The sequence below is a fragment of the Micropterus dolomieu genome, linkage group LG03 (assembly GCF_021292245.1).
Source record: "Micropterus dolomieu isolate WLL.071019.BEF.003 ecotype Adirondacks linkage group LG03, ASM2129224v1, whole genome shotgun sequence".
NCBI lineage: Eukaryota > Metazoa > Chordata > Actinopteri > Centrarchiformes > Centrarchidae > Micropterus > Micropterus dolomieu.
Genome location: NC_060152.1, coordinates 14,387,551 through 14,412,807, shown reverse-complemented (window position 1 = coordinate 14,412,807; position 25,257 = coordinate 14,387,551). Strand labels below are relative to the sequence as shown.

The 25,257-nt window shown below is 42.2% G+C and overlaps 2 protein-coding genes across 2 annotated transcripts in view; both read right to left on the bottom strand.

Moving 5' to 3' along the window:
* Positions 1–1,006: 1,006 nt before the first annotated feature.
* lmtk3 (lemur tyrosine kinase 3) lies at positions 1,007–20,619 on the bottom strand. The gene is made up of 16 exons (XM_046044552.1): positions 20,478–20,619; positions 17,983–18,116; positions 17,446–17,593; positions 16,371–16,444; positions 16,058–16,176; positions 15,031–15,118; positions 13,884–14,032; positions 13,683–13,767; positions 13,171–13,292; positions 11,992–12,141; positions 5,680–11,878; positions 5,428–5,591; positions 4,716–4,849; positions 3,566–3,900; positions 3,398–3,482; positions 1,007–1,783 (listed from the first exon to the last, which is right to left on the bottom strand). The coding sequence occupies exons 1-16, from the start codon at positions 20,572–20,574 to the stop codon at positions 1,650–1,652; spliced, it is 8,217 nt and encodes a 2,738-aa protein (XP_045900508.1). The 5' UTR covers positions 20,575–20,619; the 3' UTR covers positions 1,007–1,649.
* Positions 20,620–22,121: 1,502 nt separating this feature from the next.
* leng1 (leukocyte receptor cluster (LRC) member 1) overlaps positions 22,122–25,257 on the bottom strand; it is a 5,758-nt gene continuing 2,622 nt past the window's right edge. The window contains exons 3-4 of the mRNA XM_046044744.1: positions 23,972–24,279; positions 22,122–22,989 (exon numbers count right to left, since the gene is read on the bottom strand). Of these exons, the coding sequence (XP_045900700.1) occupies positions 22,770–22,989; positions 23,972–24,279 (528 nt within the window). The 3' untranslated portion in view covers positions 22,122–22,769. The remainder of the gene's footprint in view (positions 22,990–23,971; positions 24,280–25,257) is intronic.

Below are 25,257 nucleotides of genomic sequence, written 5' to 3'. Positions count from 1 at the left end.
TACCGGACCTATACAGGCCGTCGGCCGATGCTATCCCACACCACCTCTTAATCGACTCACCAACCAACAAACTCGCACTTCGTTCTCCACCCAGTGCACAATTCAGACAGACCACAGTACTCGTTTTTCCGGAATCCACTGTCGCGTGTCGCGTCACTGTCCCTCAGTGTTCGGCCGCCACTGCTGTATACGCTCCGAAACTCCTCGCCTCCGCCTCCTCTCTGCTACAGCGGTTAAACCCCGCACACTATTCTTGTACTGGAGATCCACGGACTTCTTGGTTATAAATATATCGCTTTACAATTACAAAACAACACGATTTATTGTCACGAGACAGTTCAATAAGAGGTTCACATTTTGAAGTTTTTATTTCCCCTTGTTTATACATAATCCCTTGAAAACCATTCTTTAAACAATTCAGGTTTTAAACCAACATTTAAACAGACTAAACAAATGTACTAGTTGGACCTCGACTGCTTGATGGACTGCTAATAGTAGAAAATGGGGTAAATTAACAGATACACAAACAAATGGAGTTATTTACTGATGAAAGGCTTTGAATTTTTCATGCTAAGCTACATTAACGGTCATTAAACAAGGTAAAAGAATGACAAGACAACTAAAAAAGGCATTGGAAAATAATGACACATTACAGGACATAGTTCCATACATATTGGCATATATTAACAAGTAAAATTATACAAAATACGTTTTTTAGCAATTAAGACGTTTGGGAAAATATTTTGATTTATTTGTTATGAAGATCTTAGAGAAAGTATAACCTAGATGCATTCTGTCCCAAACAAATTATAGCTAAGTTCATATATGTTAATTGCAGAAAAGCAAATAAATAAATAGTAAAATAAATAAATAGTAAAATAAATAATCAAATAAATAAAATATTGCATGGAAACTGGCTTTACATAAATAAATAAAACTATATAATAAATATATAAATTGAAGAAAAATCTTTGTAGAACTAAAAGTATAAAGAAGCATAGCTTGTTTCATTTTTCGTGCAGTCTAAGAATACATCTAAAAGTAAACAGCTCTAAAATGATACTGTATACACTTGTATTATGTTATTTGTACAAATGCAAACGAGTATTCTCAAATACAGGAGTCAAGCGATTTCTGTTCCAAACTGCTGCCTACAAGAACAACTGACTGCAATGAAAAACCTCTTTAATAAAGAGAGGACTGGAATCCGAGAGTTTACATAGACAGATGAATGACTAAAGAAAGTGCATTCCCCACACACTCGGGGAATAATACAACATAATGAAGCAGAAAAAGAGAAGGTAAGCTGGTACACAGCAAGACTCCCACTGCATAGCTGTCAAATCTGTTTCAGATTTTACAAAGCTCCAGGCTCCTCTTCTCCTAGCATATGCTGCCTTTTCCAAAGACATTTGTAGCCAAAGGCCGTGAATAAACTCTGTAAATAGTGGCAGTCAGGAGCACAGCGACCCCTGTCATACAAAATCCTGTCGTGGGTAAAACCTGGAATTTGTCCAGCTTTTAGAACGGTCTCATTCTTTCAGTTGCCTATTCAATAAAAAAATAGCCTCTGGGTGAATGGCTGGTTGTTGGGGTTAATTTGCTGGCCAGTCCAAGAGGGTTCAGCTCTAAAGGTTCCCACAATGACATCACACCAAGTGAGGGTCGTTGGCAGGGCTGACAGTGAAGCGCGATGATGTCACCGGATTGGCCCCCACAGGCGACCTTGGTTTGATTGACAAATCATCTTTCCTTTTTGATTCTTTGCTCTTCGTGTTTTGCCCTGATGGAAACAAAAACAAAATCAAGCACAATGTGAAGTCCCTGTCACATGCGTCTTACGTACACAAGTTGAGTTGTGCTTCCCCAAACCATTTCATTTTACCTCCATTTTGTCATTAGGTCATGTTCATAATACCACAACACGTGCTTGATATTTCATAAAGTACACTTTATCATCAGTAATGAGTTAAGGTCTTCCTGCTACAAGTCCAATCAAACAATTGTCTCGGTAAATATAAAATTAGAATCAAACCTAAGTGTACACTAAATACTGAAGTACTAAACACTTCTGGTTCACCTGCAGAAAGTCTGGGTGTCAGGATGGGGGCCTTTTCACAAGACTGTGCCTAGGGACCTGTTGTCTCAAATCCGTTCATGCCTGGGACACATGTGCCTTCAATACTACTGACATATACAGTCAGATAGTAGCACCAAACCAAATACAAAATAGGAAAAAAACTATATCTATTAATATAATCACCCAGAAGCAAAAATAACTCAAAGGGAACACAGCCTCTTCTTTCAACAGTTTGAAGTTTTAGCTCTGAAGGCTACAAAGATTATGAAATCATCTAATTTTGGAGTTTCTGCATTGCTGTGTGTGTGCACAGCCCAAACTTTCACTATTCTGTGAAATGAGGTGATCAGTGTATGAGATGGAGAGAGGAAGTCAAAGAGAGCAAATGAAAATGTGTTGGGAAACACAGCTTAGGCCTGCATTGTTGAGCGTAGGATTTATGTCCCCGCTCAGTTCCACATGTCACAGTGTCGAGGGGGATAATTATAGAAGATTAATTCTGCCTGCATATTTGCAGAGAAGATGGTTGAACTGAGGGTTTTCCATTTCAGTGGGTGAGGATGACTTAGAGGCTGTCAGATTTTATAATGTCATTCTCCAAGACTATGTTATAATGCATGTATAGAATTTCAGACTTATGCACATTATTTAAATTTTCTAGCAAGACTAAGAGTCATGCTCTGTGATGCCGCACTCAGGTACAGCAGTGCTTTGAGCTAAATGTTAATGTCGGTATGCTAACATGCTCACACTGACAATGCAAAAGTGCTAATGTTAAACAGGTATAAGATATAGTATGTTTGGCATCTTAGTTTAGTATGCTAACATGAGCCAGCTAGCACAAACACAACGTACAGCTGAGGATGATGGGAATGTCATTAGTTTTGCAGGTATTTGGTCATAAACCAAAGTATTAGAAAAACCAACATTTTGACCTGATGGTGGCGCTAAATGAAAAGTCAGAAGATCAGCAAAGTTAATACAATTCATACTGAGATAATCCATCCACAAATGTATGTACCAAATGTCGTGGCAGAGACAGGAGATATTTCGTTAAAAAACACAAATGTTAACCTCATGGTGGTGCTAGGAGAAAAGTCTGCAGATCACCAAAGTCAGTAGGATTTGTCCTCCGGGGACCATGAATGTACGTACAAAATGTGATGGCAATCTATCCAATAGCTGTTAAGATATTTCAGTCTGGACCAAAGGGATGGAACAACCAACTGACCAACATTGCCATTCCCAGAGCCATGACGCTCGTATGGCTAAAAAAGTCTGCGTTGCGTCATGAATGTGAGATGTTTATGATCTTACCACGCAAATCCAACTTGGTGCTCTTGACAGACACTGGGGCTGGACTAGTGGGCGCTGAAGAGCTCAGCTCATTGGTTGGAGTTTCCTGTTGTAATGAAACAGAACAGTCAGGCTTGTTATATCTAACATGATCTCTTAATTATCAATTATTGGAAGTATGGGAAATACCTGATCAAAAAGATAGATTGTGACATCATCAAAAAAGGACACATTTCTTCCTCTGTCCTTCTCTCTGTCCATCGGTTCCTTAGGTGATTTCAGCAGACTCCTCAGCCCGACACGTTTGTCCACGTCTGTTTCTGTGACGACAATCACCCTCCGGGAGCTTTCGTCCTCCTGCTCATCCTCCTCCTCATCGTCAGGCTCGCTTCCTGAGGAAAGACCTCTCCGTCTTCCAATCCGATTTCCAATCGCGCCGTCGCCAAATCCTCCTTTACCAGTGGGGGTGAGCGGAAGAGTCAGAGCAAGAGGAGGGAGGGCGAGAGACAGGCGAGCTAGTTTTGCTGTGAAAATGAGAGCAGGGAAGAGATGTTATGAGGAATACCTGACAAGAGTCCCAGCTCTGGCCTGACTGGAAGTTGGCAACAGTTCCAACTCGTACAAACCGGATTAGTAAAGTAATTAGAACAAATCCGTATTTCATTACAAGGATACAAAGTTAAATAAAATAAAATGTATATATTTGTTTACCTCTTTAGTCAGAACAATCTGTAAAAATATGAATGAAAGTTTGCTCACCCACTACAGGAGGATTTACATAGGACTGAATGGCATTCATTATTTATTTCCTCTGATTCGCCTTCCCTTTCTCTTTAGATAAACTCTTTTGCAGTTGGAGTCTGTTTTGCATAGTGTTTCCCACAATGCTGCCATCCATGATTGGGCTAAAACCTTAAATTAGCTTAACATTAGGTTGTGGTTAGGCATTGCAGAGTTAAGGTCTGGTTAAGGGTATGGAAATTGATGCGGAAACAAACTTTGACAAATTAAAATAGGAGTACTATTACTACTATTAAAAGGTTAGAAACTACTGATATGTACTATACATGTTAGTTATAATTAAAGTTGCCATATATGTCAACTTTTACTGAATTATCTCTGTCATCAGTAGTACAAAGGGGTGTTGGACTGGGGAGGGTGGGTTGGACTGGGGAGGGTGGGTTGGGGGCAGAGCATACAGGGCCCTCGTGTGAGGAGGGCCCACAAAGATACTAGTACAAAAAGCTGTGGATGCGGTGAGGGGCCCATAGAGAATGCTTATGTACAGGGCCCGGATCTTTGTGTGACACCCCTGATAATACGTGGAACATGAAGGTACCTTTCATTGCCAGGTTTGCAGTAGGCTGAGGGGTTATGACCTCAGGTTGTTCAATCACAGTGAGTGGCTCAGCTTTAGTTTCATCATACTCTGTGTGCAGCTGAATGCTGGGGGAACTTTCCTGCTCCTCTTGGCTAAAACAACAACAGAAGAAACATGAATATTAAAGGGTCAGTTCACATATTTTGTCACTTAACCCTTGTGGTATCTAGTCATACAGATAGTTTTGGTTTTATTTCTCCAGGCTTTGTAATATTCATCTCTGTGATTTCTGCTGCAACCCCCAATATGATGGAATGTATATGATGGAACGTACTATGTGTATATGTTTCTGCTAGCAGTTTTCATTGGAATTACTTTCTACATAAGATATAGTCTTGTTGCTGCAGATTATGCACTAACAGGGACACTGTTTCTGAAAAGAGGTTCTGATTTTGAATTTAATTGTCTGAGCACTGCAAGTGAAACTCCACTCACCTCCACTATATTGGGGTGAAGGCAAACAATTATCTCAGACAATGGGCAAATAAAACCAAAATGATCTGTATGGCTGAACATTGCTGAGCCCCTGTAGTCACTAATGAGGATATTTTGTGAATAAAAGAAATAAAATCATCTTCCAAGACTTTGAGGCCCTGAAGATACCACTAGAGGTAAGTAAGATGGGTTTTTTTTTAAGATTCAGGATCAGATTTTCAGAAGTTCTTCATACCTTTCATCCTCTTTTTGCTCTTTCACAGTGGCCAGCTCACTGCTGTTCTCTGTGATTTGTTCGCTCCAGGGCCGGAGCATAACAGTGTCTTTAATAGTCGATCCCCAAAGCACATTTGTTTTCACATTTTCGCTGAGGGAGAACTGCAGCCTTTCCTCACATACCTGAAGCAACAAAACAAAGCAATAAATAGAGGCGAATAAACTCGGAGAGGTAACATAAAAAGCACTCTTAAAAAGAAAGCATGCTCACCTGCATCATCAGGCCATTCTTTGTTGTCATCTTCGAGAGCGATCCCTGGTCTTTGACATCAGATGTTTGGCCTGGGGATCTCTGCCCATCACTCCTCTCCTCTCGAGGTGACACTTTGTCCTGGCAATCCAGGATCAGATGTGGTGGAGACTCTGCCAGCTTATCAGAGTTATCAAAGATCCCATCCTCCTTCAAATCCATCCTGCTCTCTGGAGTAGAGGAGCCACACATTTTGTGACCTGTGTTGCTTGTGCTGCTGCTTTTCTGATCAGGTGTTTTCTTCAAAGACTCCAGGAGCTCCAGGTTCCCCAGAAAAAGGTTGCCCAAAGAGTCCTCCTCATCCCCAGATATGCAGCACAGTTGTTCCAGTTTTTCAAAATCCTCCAGGGGCTCCTCATCCAAATCTTTCCACTCAGAAATCAGTAACTCTGGGAGATTGTTTAGGGGAACTTGGGGTGAAGATGGCATGGCAGATGATGTTTTTTGGAACAGATTATTATGTTCATCCTGATTTTCTATGTTGGGTGTAAGGTTGCTCTCATCAGCTAGTGTTATATGCACAGAGGGGATGTTCAGATTGGCTGAGATCCCGATACTCTGAGTTGTAGCAGGAAGCTCTGAGACGTCTGTGTTGTGTGTTGGGGAAATATACGTCTCTATCTCAGTGCTAGCAATAAAGTCTTCTAGATTTATGTGACTAATAAAATCCTCTGTCTCTTCAACAGATGGCGGTGGACTAGGAAAAGAGTCATCTAAACTTTCCAGTTTTTCATCTTGCACATCAAGGTCTATGCTTGGTGGAGGACTAGGAAAATCGACTGAGCTGAAATTGTCTACCTGTGGAAATGACTGCTCTACCTCCCCCTGCACATCAAGTTCACTAGGAGAAGAGATGGGATTGGGTGGAAGGGGCAAGTCTCTGTAATCCACATCTGTGTTCATAACGCTTACTCTCTCTTTTATGTATTGCCTAGCAAGCTGTGGGCTCATTTCATCCTCTGAATCTAAGCCTGATTCAACATTTTCAATGTCTGAAGAGTTCACATGAGGAGCTTCGATGATGCAAACAGATATATTTGAGCTTTTATCCTCTAAAGTGTGATTGAAGTCGTTCTCTAAATCAGAGAATGTTTCGTTGCCAACATGCTCAGCCGATGTCTGTCCCTCTTTTTGAATGTTGCAGAGGTGATTCTGAGGCCATCTGTTAAAATTTTGATTTTCCTCTGTCTCTGTGGAATCTACCAAACTTTCCCTGTCCCTGACTGTATCAGTGCATGGTGAAATATGCCTCTCTCCTTGCTCCAAGGTCTCCTGTTGTGGGATTTCTATATTTTCTACTTCAATATCTGAGATATCTTTTTTCAGGTCTTTGTGAAAACTGCCAATTTGTGCTAGGTTCTCAATATTTTCCTCCTGTTGTATGTCTTCCCCTTGGACACTCTGCTGGTCATCACCATCTTTAGAGTCCCATTTTTCCTTCATAGCAAGATTATGAGCAAGTCCTTGTGTTTCATTGTTCCACGTTTCTTCACAGCCCTCCAAGACAGCAGGGTGAGGTTCACTTCCCGCAAGTTCATCATTTTCATCAGTCTCCCAAAACTCCTGACCAACAACAAGCCTCTCCCCGACCTCCCAGGCCTTGTTTCTAAATCCGGAGAAAAATTCTGATCTAAGTTCAATGTCTTGGCACCTCCTCTCTGGAGAGGCCCACTGGTCATTTTCATCAGGCCACAAGCGCAAGTCCTTTGACTGTGAAAAACGGTGGCAGTCAAACTCTCCCTTAACAACACCAGATCCTGTACGTTCTTCATCTTCCTCTAGGGCGCTCCATAACTCTTTAGTTTTCACATCCAGTCCCTCGCAGGAGTCTTTATCCACATTTTTAGCAGAGTCCATCTGACTCGCTGCTCCTCTCAGGGGGGACTTTTCCTTTATGGCGTTACTCAGCTCTGCGGCAGCCAGCTGTTTCTCCGTCTCTGTTGTGACCTTCTTGTCCTCGCTGCTGTCTGAGCACCGGAGGTTTCTCAGGCCCAGCTCATTGTGGTCTAGACCAGGCCTCTCTTCACATCTCTCTTCAACGCCCTCCTTTACCCAAGAAGGACGTGTTACAGATTCAACGGTGTCATTTCCACATTTGATGGAGTTCAGTGCAGAGAGATCCATCTCTCTAACACTTGTGTAATCATTGTTGCTGGGCCTTAACACGCAATCTTTTGACTGGTTGCCAGATATAGACTCGATCAAAATATTTGTCTCAGCAAGGCTCTTGGAATGTAAATTTAAATAATTTTCTGCAGCGTCCTGGTATTTGAAATCTGTTATCTGAGCGATGATGCCATCTGTGAAGTGGTTGTCTATCGGATATCCACTGCTGTGTGGGAGCCCTTTCAGTGGTTCATCATCTAATTTTGAGAACAACTTATCAATTAAGTCAACACAGTCCTTGGCCTGAGGATCATCATTCAGCAGTGTTGATTTTTTGCTCTCGTTTTGGAAAATGCCAGAATCGTCTCTCTGCGATGACTCAAGCCCTTTGTTTAGCATATCTTTGTCATCACCTAAATGAGAGATGGTATTTTCCAGAGTATTTTGATATTGCGTACTTGTTTCCTCACACATCTCAATGTTTGGCTTTCCACCAGTTTCACATATGTTATCTGACATCTGTATAGTATTTCTTAAAGGGCTCTTTTCTCCTATATCTCCCTCCTCCTCAGTTTTTTCCTCTATCCCTGTCAGTGTCCCCCGATCCCCACCTCGACCACTGCTTGGCCTGGAAGCAATAAGTCCATCGCTGCTCCTCCTGTTCATTCCGTCCCCCTCCCAGTCACTGTCTGAGAAATAGGCAGAGTCTCTATGTGGTGTTTCATTTCCCAGAGCTCGCCACCCGCCATTTCCCACTCCTCCTCCACCGATTATCCATGAGTCACTAGGTGTGAGGCAGTCGGCTGAGCTGGAAGTCATAGGTGACAGGGCCGAGTCAGTGGGGGTGACGAGTGAGACGTCAGAGGATGGGTCCCAGTCAGGAGTGGTTGGAGACACAGCAGGGGTGGGTGCCTTTTGTGCAATGTGACAGTGTTTTTCTTGACCAGTGTCATTCTGATGAAGTAAATTTTCTTTTTCATCATTATTTTGAGAACCCAAACTTTTAGATCTCTCCAAATCATCATCTGCAGTGTTGTTTCCAGAGTCCACTGCAGAAACATTATCAGTGTGGTACTTTTCTTTTTCAGGATCACATGATGTGGTATTGGTCTTTCCATGTGTTTGATCTCCGCTCTCAGGGCTGCTGGCATGTTTGTCTTCTTTCACTGTCTCACCATTCCCCATAACAGCAGCCTTTTGACTATCTGCTTCATTTGTAATTTGTGATTTGTTCTCACACAGTAGCACAGTGTTGCTTTCTTTAACACTCTCAGAAGGAGAGTGCTCTACGAGACCTTTTTGCTCTCCTCTGGCAGGTAAGGCAGGACCATCTGAACACTCCTCCTCTTCTTTCTGACATGCAAGTGTTTGGTTGTGCAGAAGACCATTTTTGGGCATAATTTCTGAAAACACAAACTCACCAGATTGGCAGTGGTCAGCATTGCTTCTTTGGCTGTCCAGTTTAAGAGGTTGTTTATTTGATCCTATATGAAGGATTGGGATCTCAGGTCTCATCGAAACCTTTATCTCACTCTTTTTAGCACGCTTGGTTACTTGGGCATAGATGGCCTCAGTCTGTGTATCATCTTTGCCTTTTGCTTGTATGGAGCTCTCTGACTGAAATCTGATGGTCTGAGTGGAGTTTGGGTCAATGCATATGGACTCGTATTCAGGAGAGAGGGGTGTAGGGGAGCAAGATGGGTCTTTTTCCTTTCGGTTTGCCGCAGCATTTTGTCTAGATATGATTTCAGTCAGGAAGGTCTCTGCTGATTGGATCTCCTTCAGGAACTCCTCCCTGGTCATTTCTGTTCTCCGAGGCTCCTTCGCATTCTGGTTCAGTTCAGACTCCTTCTTCCCAATGGTGATCTCTGAGAGGAGAGAGCGGGATCTACGTATACCCTTTGAATAGGCTTCCTCAGCCTCGGTGTACGAGGGGAGACCTGGAGCGCAGACATAGGGCCTCAATCTGGATCCTGCAGGATAGAGGTATTTTACTGGATCACTTTCTAATCCTCCTTCCAGATCCATGTCCATCCTTCCTGTGTCGATCTCTGTGAGGAAAAGATCCCTCTGGAATGATTCTTTAGTGACTGCATTGTCCTCCTCAGGTCCTGTCCTATTGGTGCGTTTCTCTGGTCCCCATGAATGTCCTGCTGACCCCAGCTCTGTCATCAGCGACTGGGAGCGGCGCATCCCTCTGTTGGGCATCACAAAGTTCCCCCGTCTCTCTCCATCCCTTTTCTCCTCCTTCTCTTCCTCCCATGAAGCCTCTGACTTGGGCTCACTAGACTCTGTCACACTAGATAGCTCTGTCAGAAACAAATGCATGGGGGATTTCTTGGCAGTGGCCACTTGATCGGCCTGAAGTTTAGCATCTTCCTTCCAAATGCTAGGCAGGATGGTGTCGAGGCGTGACTGAGTCCTTTTCATTCCCCGGGAGAAGAGCTCCGCACAAGCTGGGTCTGCATCTTCAGATAGGCTGGAGTTAGTGACAGTAGGACCACCGCTGGGTCTCTCAGGGGACATGAAGGGAGAGTCATCCTCATCTGAGTAGGTGGGACTGGATGAAGACTGCCTGTCAAGCTGGGGGTTTGTGGTTTGAGGGCGGGGTAAATTGCGATAAATAGGGCGCAATGGGTTTTCTCGACGAACGGGAGAGTCAAAGTCTTTTGCACGAGAATGAGAAGTCTCCTTGGAGGTGTGCAGTGATGCTAAGTGCCTGGTACCACCCTCTCTGTCAGACAAGTCACAGGATAATGGGTCTCTATTGGATCTCTGCATCTGCGGGTTACTGTATCTTGAATAAGTGTCTGCTGTGTTGTAGCTAGGGCAGATTCTTTGAGGTTTGGAGTGTGGAGGGAGAGGTGGAGGACACATCTGAGCAGGCTGGGGGTAAATTGGATGGCTCGATGGAGGAAGGGAGGGGGAGAGGGACGGGGATGGGGGTAGAGTTTGTCTGGCCCGATGGAGCCCCAGGTGATCAAATGTAGAAGGTGGGCAGCTGCTCATGTGATGGGGGTCTGTTTCGATTTTTCCCATGATGGTGTAGTGAGGAAGTCCTCTATATCCGAGCGGAGGGGCGGGGAGGGGGCGCGAGTGTAGGTGGTTGGCTGATGACATGGACATAGAGCGAGGCTTGGGAGGAAGGACTGGGGCTTGAGAACTCATGGATGATTTTTTATCTGTCTCACTGCTCTTTTTATTCTCCTCTTCATCATCATCCCCTAAATCAACTACTGAGAAGTCAGTCACTCTGCTGGAAGTGTCTCTGAATTCAGCCACACCTGTGTTGGGCACCTGGAGTTGAACCTCACTCGATCTGACGGTCTGGAGACCCTTTCCACACTTGTCAGAGGAACAATACGGGACTCGCTCTTTTCCCAGCAATCCACTGCGAATCTCCACCAGCTCCATGTCGCCACGGCAAATCGAGTTGGAACGGAAAGAGGACTTCCCTTTAAGAGTTGGCGACTTGTCCTGAGGAGTGTGCTCCTCTAATCTGATATAGTACTCACTGGCGAGGGAGGGGCTGCGGGCGCTTATGACTGGGACCACAGTGGGAGTGTCCAAAGACTGTCTGTGGTTATTGTTGACAGTCGGGATTGGCTGAGGAGGAGGAAGAGGTTTGTAGCCTCGTCTGGCATGAGCCTTCTCCCAGAAATACTCAAAATTCAAGCCTTTGCTAGTTTCAGTGACTGTCAAGATGTCATCCAGTTCAGACGAAGACGGGGTTATACAGCTCCCCACGGGGTCCAGCAGGGGGTAGGAGTTATCTCTGTTTTCCCTGCCATACTCTCTCTCCCTTTGCCGCTCGTTAGCTGCAGTCTGGAAGGCAGGTGGACGGAGTAAGTCCCAGCGTCTTTCAAACGACTCCTCGCTCTCACCTCTCCGTCCTCTGCCCTCCTCATATTCCTCATCCTCTTCATCTTCTTCCCCGACACTCCCCCTTGCCATTCCTTGCTCAGCTGCCAGGAGGGAGGAAAGGAGGAGAAATACCTCCGCTACAGAAGGGCGTTGGGATGGGGGTAGCCAGCAGGACTGCATGATCTCATACCTGTAGACAGGAGAGTGAAACATAGGAGGTAAGTTTGGATAGACACAATTACTTTCCATGAATATAATCGTAATTATTAATAAAAAAAAAGTAGTTAGTGGATGAGTACTGACCAGTAGTCTGCATGGGAGAGTTTGAGTCTGGGCTGGGCCAGGGTGATCTGTCTCTCCCTAATGACAAAGGTCAGCACCTCCTCGTCGCTCAGGTGTCTGTGGGGCTGAGAGCCAAACTCAAACAGCTCCCATATAGCCACCCCCAAGGACCTGCGGGAGAGAATAATGTAGAGATGGTGAGAGACTAATCTTCACAGACCTCTTAAGTTTTTGTTACATAATGCTTTTACAGCAACACCTTGTTTTATACAGAGCTCTGACGTCTAAGGATACAAGACTAAGTGGCATAAAAAACAGGTGAAAATATATTCTGTTCGTAATATTATTAGAGTTGTGCTATTATATTATCAGAGGACATTAGACTGTTTTGGACGTAATACAAGTATAGAAGAAGAAGTAATACAATAATAAACATCTTTCTTAAATCTTCAGGCATTTCGTATGTGAGAGCAAAGAGTAATCTTGCCCTACTTGTGTGTTTTGTTCCCAGAATGTTGTCTTGTTGGTTCATTCAACAATACACATTAAAGTCATGTTTGTAATATTGTAGCCTGAGGGTTGAGTCCAGCTTGGGCTCTTGTTCTTTCATCATTCCCTTTGATATTACTGGGCCTGGCAAAAGGACTGCTGACAAAGTGATGGACTCCCACACTCTGCTTCAGCAAAACTGAGGTCACACTGATATTTAAAGGTAGGTAAGTTGTGGTATGATGTTTTGGAGAAACATTTCAAAACACCTAACTTTGTAACTTGGCTTAACTAATGGCAGAAAACTAATGTTGCAATGGTGACTAGCATAAAAAAAAAAATCCAACATACACTTACTTTATGATATACAACATACACTCACTTTATTAGGCACACCTATACACTAGTTCAACACCACTGCAAACTACAACCTCAATAATAAACATAGTTAAATTGATACCTCTCTGATATTTTCAACCAAAACATTATCGTCTTAGTAAGATTAGAATTTACTGCTTAGCTGTTGTATTGGATTGCATTATACTTTACAGGTGTAGCTAATAAAGTGGCTACCAAGTATATATTAAGACAGACACCGGATTAACAAGCATGATCATAGCATTACTCACATGAACTGGCTGTAACCAGCCTGTTGATGCAGATTATTCAGAAGCACTGAATATAAACAGCTGTGATAGCTTTAAAACATACCACACATTGCTGGTCTTGGTTTGGTCAGTAACAATAAGAGCTCCTCTGTACTCTTCCAGCAGCTCAGGAGCAATCCAGCGTAGCGGGATCCATAGCTTGTCTGGAGTTAGGTAATAGTCCTCCTTCACAAATACATGAAACAAAAATTATTTTTATACCGAAGATAAGTTCCATGGGGAGTGGTGATGGCACAGTGAATAAGACACATGCCTTTGGTGTGAGAGACCCGGGTTCAATCCCCCACTGTGACACATCCACCATTTTGTCCCTGAGCAAGACACTTAACCCCTAGTTGGTCCAGAGGCGTGCAACCTTTTACACATATAGCAATTGGAAGTCGTTTTGGATAAAAGCATCAGCCAAATGAATATATGAAAATGTATAAAAGTTCCACTGTGTCATTATTCAATCAAAAGCATAATGACAAATCAAAGCCTTTGTTGTTCCTAAAATCAATACAATAGGATTAAAAAATCTGGTGTCCTATATTAATAGATCATGAACTCACGTACCTTATAATGGTTGTGTGCAAGACCATAGTCACCTATCCTAACAGTGAGGTCGGAAGTCAGCAGGCAGTTTCTTAAAGCCAGATCACTGCAGAGAGCAGAACACACCCTCCGAAGATCAGCCACATTGAACAGAGATAACACTCTATGTGAGAGATAAAGTCTTGTTTAAAGACTATAGACAGAGGTGAAGTCATGGCTCACCTGTGGATGTAGTTGTTTTCATGGAGATGCAGGAGGCCGGAGGTGATCTCAAAAGCCATTCTCTGAAGAGTCAAGAGGTCCCGAGTGGGCAGGTCAGGAGTCATCCCATCTGCCTTGCGCTGGGCTCTCAGATACCTCTTTAGGTCACCCTGTTTGTTCATCACATCAACAATGCAAGCAGTGAGTTTGGCCATAAATGTGTGTGCCAAGTGTTTAAGCCCTTTTCCTAAAACAGAGATAAAACTTGCAGGCAACGCTGTATAGGCAATGGTGATATTTGCGACTTCTGCAGTAAATATGTCCCCTTTTTAGGGGTTTTCAATCACAGAGCCTTAAAAGCAGCAGGGGAATTGGTAATGCGCTGGCAGCATTTGTATTCGTCATTTGTGTTTCAGAAAGGGAAGGGAAATAAAATAAAGACTATATAAAAGGATGAAAAATATCCATAAGGAAAGTACAATAGGAGTCTTTAATAAACTGGATAATAGCTGTCTACGAAGACTCCAGTGTTGTTTGGCTTCTCTCAATGTGCTGCTGTAATTGATCTGCTTGTGTCTTTGTTTGGCCTGAGAGTTCACTCATATGGTCTTCTTAATCAGTCAGTGACTGAGCCAGCTAAGGGAAGTAAAACTAACTGATCGTGCAGATGCACAACAAATTTCAGTGACCATGGAATATCTCTAATTCTAATAATTTATCATTTCTGCAGCAAATACTATGCAGAAGTACTCACATAAAATTACATTAAATCAATGAGTAAATTCAATAGTGAAAATATCTTTTTAAAAAACATTTGATGGAACTATAGCACAATTAAAAAACTGCACAAAGGTAGAACATAATTGCTTTCAAGCTGATTAGCACTGGATTTGTCAGCAATAAAAGCGATATAGCACTTGGTATTTGTTATAATAGTTTTCAGAGCAAAGTGAGACGACCAGCACAGCTCCAAAGATGCTAAATCATATCCGCACAAAATTGCAGATGTCAAAAAAACAAATCAAAACAGAAAAACTACAAAATGTTACATACAATGACACACTACAGTGTTTGCAATAATGACATAGCAACTTTTAAGTCAAAGGCCTTTATGTTATTTTATCCATTTCACTTTTGTCCCATATTCAAATGGCCACTTTATACTCACCAGTTGACAGAACTCCATAACCAGGAGGAAGGGGATGCTCTCACTGCACTGCCCCAAACACTGAAGGATGTTGGGATGTTTAAGACTCCTGGAGGGAGAAAGAGAAACGATAGATAGATAGATAGATAGATAGATAGATAGATAGATAGATAGATAGATAGATAGATAGATAGATAGATAGAAATAAAGTGTATTGGTGTTTGGCTTGTTGTCGGGTAGGTGTGTTTGCATCAGACACAAACTGGGAAACAAGAGGTGATAAGACAACAGGACAAGGACAGGAGACGTAAACAGCATATGAATGTGTGTGAAAATGACTTATTGTGGGTCTATAGTGTGAGTGTGTGTGTGAGTGTTGTGTGCGTCTGTGTGTGTGTGTGTGGAGGGATGATGATGGTTGTTGTGAGTTATGCCCAGAGATAGGAATAGAGAAGCCACGACAGCCGTGTCCTTGGATGCTTCCTGTGTGTGTGTGTGTGTTAAAGAGAGAAAAGGACAGCCAAAGTGCTACTCAGATTCTGAGTCAAACACATTAAATAGGTCGGTTCAGTTCTCATCTTCAAGAACAAGTTTTATTACCGTCTACCTGCAGTAACATTACCAATCAACGCTATTTTATTTTATCTGGTTGGTTGTCAAATTGGTCCAGATTGTAAACTGGTCTGATTCAAGCTGACATATTGTTGCTCCTTATATCAATGATTTAAGTAAGACTATCATTTTGTAAATAAGACATAACACATTTGAAATTCAGAAGCAATAAAAATGCACCCTTTTTCAGTTAGATAACAGCCGATACAGCCTTACTTGGTCTGGTATGACCAGTAGCTTATTGTGGCTAATATTAGGTAATGTTAGCAAGCATAGAACAGAGTTACATACTCTCTATGCTTGCTAACAAATACTGTCCCCTGCTTATGCTAAAGCTAATTTTAATATTATCACATAATTGTCACCTGCGGCCATAGCGGCCAGCATTGCATTAAGTCCCCAAAATGGCTTCCCGAGTTTCAGCAGTTTCCCCCACCTGTAAGGCTCAGACTCAGCCACAAACTTCCTCTGCTCCAGAGGACTGGCACTGATACGCAGCTCCTTCACCACGGCCTGAGAGGAGCTGCAGTCACACAACACTTCAGCTAAGATCACCTAGAAGAGATCAATGGATAGTAATATGGAAGGGTGCCCAGGAGAAGGAGACCAGCAGAAAAATCACTATTTTGAGTTAAGATTCTGGTATTAAATATAACAGAGCAGAGCATGCTGTAAGAAAGAAAATCTATTATGTGAGTCATATTTTACATGAAAACACAATATCCGAATGTGAGAGGCAATCATCTTACCTTTCCGAACCAGCCATTTCCTATCTCCTGAAGGTAGTTTAACGTGTGTCTTTTGAAGCACTGAGAAATGGAGTCTGTAAAAAAGAAGAGAAATAAAAAAAGATCAGGGTCACACTGGCGTCGGCATTTGATGTTCTTTTATGACATTATATCTCACAACAGAAGAAAAAAATAACTTGTAAAAACTGACAGGAAAAAAACCTATTTACACTGCTGTTCATGGGTACAGTTAAATACAAACAACCACTGCCATTACCAAAACATTAAAGATCCCCTCTAGACATGTATAGTTTTCCGACAAAAAGTTAAATAACCAACTTAGAAATTTGAAATTATTTCTACTCTTTATCCTTTGTTGGAAAATCCAGAATGTATGAATCTGCAAATATTGTTCATTTCTAAAGTTTAACTACTGGACACACAAAGTCTCTTACTTCACTGAAAAGTCAATTTCAACGTAAATACACGGGATGTTTCATGTTTCCACATTACACTTGTTTGAGTTTGACTTTAAGTTGAGCACAGAAAAACTTTCATCAGATGAATGCGAAAACAGACATCTAGTGTCAAACTCAGCACATACATGATTCTGCACAGTGAAGCTCAAGTGAAGCAACAATAACAAAAACACATTTGAGTTGAGGGGGAATGACATAATAGCCTTCCTGAGGCACAAATTCATGTACGCCACCCTCAACTCCTAAGGAGTGCTGTTACCATCCCTATTTGTCCATGTTGGCCTACTCGTTCCACTGAAGCCAAGTAGGGAGTCTAACGCTATTGGTTATACACTCAAGCTTGGGTAGGCAACAATGCTAGCAACAACCAGCTAGATTTTAAAGTTTCCAACTGAAAGAAATCCCAACCCTTCCCCTCAGGCCCTCCAAAGCCACTCCCCCAAAACACATTTAAATGCACAGCGAGTGCACGGGCAGAGTGCTCACAGCTAGGCAGGCATGTGGGACAGCCTGTTGTGCTTAAGGATGTAAACAAATATTACAAAACTGAAATAAATTGCCTTTACCAGCTTTAATCTGTGCCCAAATCAGAGTCATAGAACAGAAGAGTTGTTTACCTGCTCCATCCTGCAGGGCGGGGCAGTTGGGCCTGTCTCTGATTGGTAACGTGTAGACCTCGGGGAGGGAGGGACATGACGACAGGCTGTCCTCCTGGATGGGACTGGAGCCCCCAGAGCACTCCTCCCCGTCTGCATTGTCAAACTCCTGGTTGAGGCACAACAGACACAGTAAAATCACAATACTGGTATAATTCAAAATAAATTGCACTCTTTCACTTAATAACATGATTGGATTTAGCAGCAACTATCAAGGGCAGACAATGAGAAAGCAGCCATTCTGAACTAATGACTGTCTGCCAGCTCAACAACAACACTGTCAGGTCAAAAGATGGAGGCTTAGTCAAGATTGGACTGAAAGATGATTATTGACCATTTCTACTTCATTAACTTGGAATTATTGACTCCCGTTTCCATTTCCATAAAGTATATTATAAGTAAAGCTTACATTAAAAGCATACCAGCATGCACAAAAGGTGTGAAAAAACAAAGAAAGCAGAGAGAGGTGAATAAATCTCTTACATGTTGAAGACTTACATTGAATCCCACTCCTCCTCTCTTACAGCACAGGCAGGTCAGGAGCAGCAGGACAAAAGAGACGAGCCCCGAGCAAGAGATGAGGATGACGACGTAGGGTGGAGGAGAGAGGGATGCAGCCCTGGTCTGAGAAACTGAGTGAAAGACAGAAAGAAAATACAAGGGAGGAAAGGATTTAATACAGAAATTCAGGGTATGTGTGCTTCAATAAGGGGGGACACTGTTAGGTTTGAGTCAGTGAGAAGGACAAGAGAGACTTCACTGAATCATAAAAGTGTAAAATCTTGTTACACAGGTGTTTTGTTTAGAGGGAATCCATTGGAGCGTTTTCTTAGAAGCAGGTTTGGGACACAGTGGAGAACCCCAATGGACAGCTTGCATCAGGGATTTAGGGGGGAAAAAAGCAGGATAAGAAACTAATTTAAAGATAAAAAAAAATGTTTGTCTGAATCAGTAAAAGAAAATAGAGACTGGAAAGTGGGATAATATACCATTCCAGTAAGGAAAAAAGCATGGGGAAAGGGGAAATCTCAGAAATGGCTTTCCACTCAGGAAACACAGTTAAGAAGCAAGGGAGGGGTGGCTGGATTTGTCATTTAGGTAAAAAGGAGCGCTAATTGGGAAGGGTTGGAAACTGGAAAAATAATTACTCAAATTAGGAAGGTTTACTATTCAGGTGAGAGAGGGAGGGATCGGGACATTTGATATTTGTACCTCAACGTTGTCGATTGTGGGAAGTGAACCATCTGTAGAAAAGAAAAGGGGCAGGGCAGGGTGGTTAAATACCCTTCAGGTATTATCTATAGGTTTCATTTAAATGCTGTAGCCACAATACGATAAATATTACATCACTTGACAAGAGAGAGGAACAATGACACCTTGAAACAGTCAGAAGGTGTCCAACTCACGCCTAACATAGTGCAGGACTTATATATTATATAAGTATAAACATTAATATTTAAACCATATTTGGAAATGTATAACTTCCTGTTTTCAAAGTCTGTGTAAAAGAATAACATTAGCAAGGTAGTTTGTGGGAATTTCACCATGTGTAAACCCATGTACTCTCCAAATAAAGCTTTAAGGCTGCATACACACATTTCTAAAAAAAAAAATATGACATTACAATAACAAAATAAGCATGAGAAATGATAAAAATGCATTAGACAAAATAATGGTATTAACTCAGGGGGTTACATAGACATCGATATTGAAACCGTACCTTGGACTTAGCTTATGTTTTCTCAGTGCTCAATTTCATTCTGTGTCTCATGCAAATCCAAAAATACATTCATTCATAAGGCCATGCTATTGTAAACATTGTATAAATAAATAAAAGTAAATTTAATAATTTATCAACTTAATAAATATTGTAAAAAAGAGGGAAAAACATATACAAGATGTGAAGAGAAGTTAAGATACATATAGGCCTTGTTTCAGTTACCACTTTTGGCACCTCTTGTTTTCTTGTCTTAATTTCTTGTTTACAAAAAGTTGTCACAAGCAGACAGGATTCACTTGATGTGTTCAGCATATAAACCACCTTCATAGGCTATCAAAGTGTAGGCTGGTGAATGGTCCAGTCTGTTGCTAATAAAAGAGAACTGGTATACTAAATTCCAGTAAATCATAGATAATCAGTCATGCATGGCTTTTAGCCAATGAGGGAGAAATACAGGTAATGGTTGATCGTGATTGTTTATCACCTGCAAAACAGGGCTTAAATATAAAAACCAAACGACCCTTTTGGCAGTGTGGTCGCCTAAACATGCATGTCCTGATGCACAATTCCTGTGCAGTGCTATTCTTTCATCTTTCCCTAGACAGATGTCCAGACAGACACTGCATATAAATAGGAACCTAATACAAGGCCTTTTCCACCAGCCCCGGTGCCAGCAGCTCTTATCAAAACAATACACCACAATACAATGACTGCACACATTACACAAACACAACACTCTGCCAGATCTTGGGGGAAGAAGGCATATTCAGATTGAGGAAAAAAAAGATGCCAGCAGTGGTTAATAGGCTAAATAATCTCCAGTGCCCAGCGGAGGCTATTTATAGACTAAACATTTCGCACTGACCGACGATTTTAGCCTGCTATTCATACAGTATATGCTGTTTTTAAATGCCATCGATGTGAGGCCCGAGATCGAAGCAACCCCCCCCCCCCCCCCCCCCCCCCTTATATTTTCATCATTGCAAATATGGTACCCTACCCATCACCAAAATCAGCCCCGCTCCTGTTTTGATTAAGTCAGCCACGTAGCTTACTGCAATAGCCTAATAATTCGCATTATGTCTCTGTCATACAGACTGATTATACAGTAACCCCCCCCCCACCACCACCACCACCACCAAAATGCAGAGAGGCCTTTTCATAACTGACTATATCCCACTCTCCTCCTTTCTTCAGCATCACTGACAGGTTTTCAAACCCCCTCTTCCTCCACCTCCTTCTCCTCCTCCACCGCCACCTCAGCTCCGCTCACCTTCCCCTTCCCTCTGCGGGGCTCCGAGGGCTCTCTCCGGGCTGAAGTACGACATGATCCCCGCCAGCGCTACCACCACCCAGCAGTGTGGCCGCATCGTCTCGGCGTCCGGAGCAACAACACCATCCGAGCGACGCTGCCGACTGTCGGTGTCGGTGTCTTCTTCTCTCCCGTCCCGCCGCCACGGTCTGTACCGTCTCCGGGCTCACACTGTCTCTGTCTCTCTCTCCCCCCCCCTCCGCTTTTCTCCTAATAATAAAGAGCGTCCCCTCGCCTTCCTTGTTGTGCTCTCTCCCCCCCTCCTTCTCCTCCCCCCTGCTCTAATCCGCAATTAAACACGGTGTGTGAGATGCTCTATTGTGCATCCTCAGCCCACCGCCCGCCGTATTTGACTGCTATGCCTGCGTCTGCGTGGAGCACTGCTGAAAACAACCAGCCGCTATTTCTCCCGTTATATAAATAAATATAGCCTATGTCTCTCTCCCCCTTATCTCAAGGTGTTGGAGGCTGTCTGTGTTTTTCTCCTCCGCCAGCCTACGTCAGACAGACACGGCGCGCATTGTCATGGTCCAGGTTGATCATCACAATGCTGCTGAGAAAGGGGGGAAAAAATCATAATATTCCCACAGGGAGCTAATAGTGTGGTGCTCAGTGGGTTTATATTGATCTCATAGGCTATAGGATTTTTTAACCTCTTAAAGTATTACTTCAGTATTCATGACACTTTGGGGTGTAATGTGATCCGCCTAAGTACTAGGCCTATAGCAACCTATTAATTAATGGCCTACAAATGACGTGTTAATAGCCCGCGCCTACAAAGAGTGCAAGGCTTCTCCACGTTTTAACCAAAAAATAAACACTTTCTGTGGGTTTATTATTTAAACGTATTTATTGTATATTAACGGTCATAACTGCACTACATTACAAAAATGCACAGCAAATTGCACATTACCATTTATAAACTACACACACACAGGCCTCGATGTATAGGGTCTGTTTAGCTCACACATGTAACTGTAAATCTTCCTTGTAAATATAATTGTTTATTTTTTGTTTTTTTTTATTTTTATTTCTTCTTTTAGTTCTAGGCCTACTTTATATCTAAAATTATATTGTATATTTTCTGTTCCAATTTAAATCATATTTGTTTATACATTTTCAGTGTCTGCAATGTGGAAGGGGCTACAACTGCTTTTCACTGTGCAATTGTGTAATGACAATGAATCTGAACCTGAAAAAGGAATTGAAGGTCAAGCTGTTGTGTGCTCCTCCTGGGTAATTTGTACTCAGTTGCCAGTTTATTAAGTACATCTAACCAAAAATAATGCTGTCACAGCCCTGCAATAAATAAATCCTGCCTTCATGAATGTTATAACATTCAGTGTTGGTTCAACTTTATGGCCATTTGGAGTCCGTAGTTTGGCTTGGTGATGTAACCGAGGTGGGTAAAATAAAATAAAGAGTTTAGTGTAACCCAATACGATTAATCAGCACGACCATCTACAGTTCAACCAACACTAACCTATATCATTCATGAAAGTAGTATTTATTTCAAGCTGAGTATATTTTCACCCCATGCATTTCTTTTTACATATTTAAAGCAGGATACATTATTTTGTCTTAATGTCAGAAAACAGTGGAAAATTTCATGGTGACATCCTCAAAGTGTTTATTTTATCGAAATTCAGCTTAAAGTAACATATGACAAATAAAGGAAAAATCCACGCATCTGAGAAACTGGAAACAGAATGGTTGGCAGTTTTGGTCGGCAAGGGTTGATCTCCTAATTAATTAATGAACTTATCATTTCAGCTCTACTCTGCAAAGTCTAATTTCTTTAATGAAAGACTGTTGATTTTCAATCACATTAGAATCTCTTTGAATTGTTGCAACAATATAAATGAGTCTAACAGTTGTTCACTGAGAGTTTTCTTTGCTGAGAGCCTGTCTTCAAGCCATCTGCCCTGCTGACGTGATCATGAGTGAAACGCTGCAGGGTAACTGCAACTGAACCTGACCTTCCTGCAAGAATGTCCCTTCCTGGGTGAACAAAAATAAATAAAAAGCAACCTACAGGCTGACCCTTCATTAACTTACTTACAATAACGTGACCAGGTTACGGTTCCAGATTAAGTACAGTTCTTAATGAGGCTCTAAACCTACTTGGGCACATTTTTACCTTTTTTTTTTCCTTAGAGGTTTTTACATTTGCTTCATTTGGAAACACACTGGTCACAATATTTTGTTTACGAAGTACTCATCACAGATGACACTCCTCAAACGACAGATAGTTCATGATTTTAATATTTCATCTCTCCAGCTGTCTCGATCTCGCCTTTGACGCTTTCGGGCAAGTTCCGGGAAGTATGCGCTGTTGTACGGCCTCTCCCTCTCGGTTATCTCCTTCCCTGGCTCCTTCCCTTTGCCGTTCCGCTGGTCGAGCAGGGCCTGGGTTCTCCTCCTTTCCTCAGCCTCCCTCTGTAAACGTTCAGAACGTAACCTTTCTATGGAGCTGGAAAAGACAGGAAGAGAGAGAGAATTTGTTTTTTTTATATCCCTCTAACGATATGTAAAACATATTCACATTTTATACATCATGACATTCACACCTTGAAAACTTTAATTAATAGGAAACTGACATGCGACTATAAAAGAACTGTCTACTATTGACAGTGATACAAAATCTCAAAGAAATAGTTGTACATTTGGGAAATATGTCTATTCGCTTTCCTGCTTGAGAGTTAGATGAAAGATTGTATACTCTCATGTGAACAGGAAGCTACAGCCAGCAGCTAGCTAGATTAGCTTAGCATAGACACTGGAAACAGAGGGGAAACAGTTATCAATGTATGTATGGATGATCAACCTCAATAATCAACCCCATACAATGAAATGTATGGGGTTGATTGTTCTTATGTAGTATGTATGATGCTTTGGCAATATTGTTGTTACACATTCATGCCAATAAAGCTAATTTGAATTGAATTGTTAGCTTGGCTCTGTCCCAAGGTAACAAAACCAGCACCTCTAAAGCTTTTAATATGTTGTGTTTCTGTATGGCTGCTACCTCGGCCAGGACTTCATTTTTTTCCTCACTGGGACGTCCCGGTAAAATAAAAAAATAAAAATGTCTTAACAGTGAGCAGTGGCCAGGAAACCAGAGGACACTCCAAAAAGTTACTGATCCCCGCCAACAAATAAACAGGTACATGTTTCACTGTAAAACTACAAATTGTTGTTTTCACACACAGTTTTTTGTACATTAAACTAACCCCCTGTATCTTCATTGAAGATACAGACGTGAGAGTGTTATCGATCTCCTCATCTAACGCTCCAAAAGAAACGTTAAGTTATTCTTTTTAACTGGAGAACTAAGCAGCAAAATCAAAAAACAACGTACAACATCGTCTAAATATTCTGAATTACTTTGCTGTACCCAATCTAGTGGTAGATATTATAATATTATAAGTAACTAGATAAATTCACTGTCTTACCTCTCTCCACTGCTCCTCTTTTCCCCTTTGTCTCTTTTTTCCCATTTCTTGCTTTTGTGGTATTTTCTCTCTTTGACAGCTAGTGCTTTCTTCATATCTTTCAGTGGATCTAAACTATCTTTCAATCTGCGATCTTTCTTCTCTCTCTCCTCTTCACTTAGTCCCTTCCTCTTTTCTTTTTCTTTCCTCTCTTCTTTTTCTTTCAGCTCTTCTTTTTCTTTGCCGGTTTTCATGTACCACGGAGTGACTTCAGACCCTGGTTGGGGCCCTAGAGACACCAGCAAGCCAATGGCTCGTTCCTGCTTCTCCTGGAATGAAAACAAAGAAGACCAAAAATAACGCTGCATTAGTTTTTTTCCCCCCACTCTGACACGCCATCTGTTTATTTTGCTTTTTGACCACAACGTGACCGCTTCTACTGATGTTCGATATCTGATTCAATGTACCAGCATCCTGATATGACTGAATGATTAAGGTTGTACAGAAACAAGTGAAACTGCTGCCAGTATATCTCGACAAATAAATATGCCACGCTGATACTTTATCTGGCACGAATTGCCAAAAACAAGACCTGTTTGTTCATAAAATACATTTGTGTGAAAAGACGACCATTGACACCTTGCACAAGGAGGGCAAGACACAAAAGGTCATTGCTAAAGAGGCTGGCTGTTTAGAGCTCTGTGTCCAAGCACATTAATTGAGAGGCGAAGGGAAGGAAAAGATGTGGTAGAAAAAAGTGTACAAGCAATAGGGATAACCGCACCCTGGAGAGGATTGTGAAACAAAACCCATTCAAAAATGTGGGGGAGATTCACAAAGAGTGGACTGCAGCTGGAGTCAGTGCTTCAAGAACCACCACGCACAGACGTATGCAAGACATGGGTTTCAGCTGTCGCATTCCTTGTGTCAAGCCACTCTTGAACAAGACACAGCGTCACAAGCGTCTCGCCTGGGCTAAAGACAAAAAGGACTGGACTGCTGCTGAGTGGTCCAAAGTTATGTTCTCTGATGAAAGTAAATTTTGCATTTCCTTTGGAAATCAAGGTCCCAGAGTCTGGAGGAAGAGAGGAGAGGCACAGAATCCACATTGCTTGAAGTCCAGTATAAAGTTTCCACAGTCAGTGATGGTTTGGGGTGCCATGTCATCTGCTGGTGTTGGTCCACTGTGTTTTCTGAGGTCCAAGGTCAACGCAGCCATCTACCAGGAAGTTTTAGAGCACTTCATGCTTCCTGCTGCTGACCAACTTTATGGAGATGCAGATTTCATTTTCCAACAGGACTTGGCA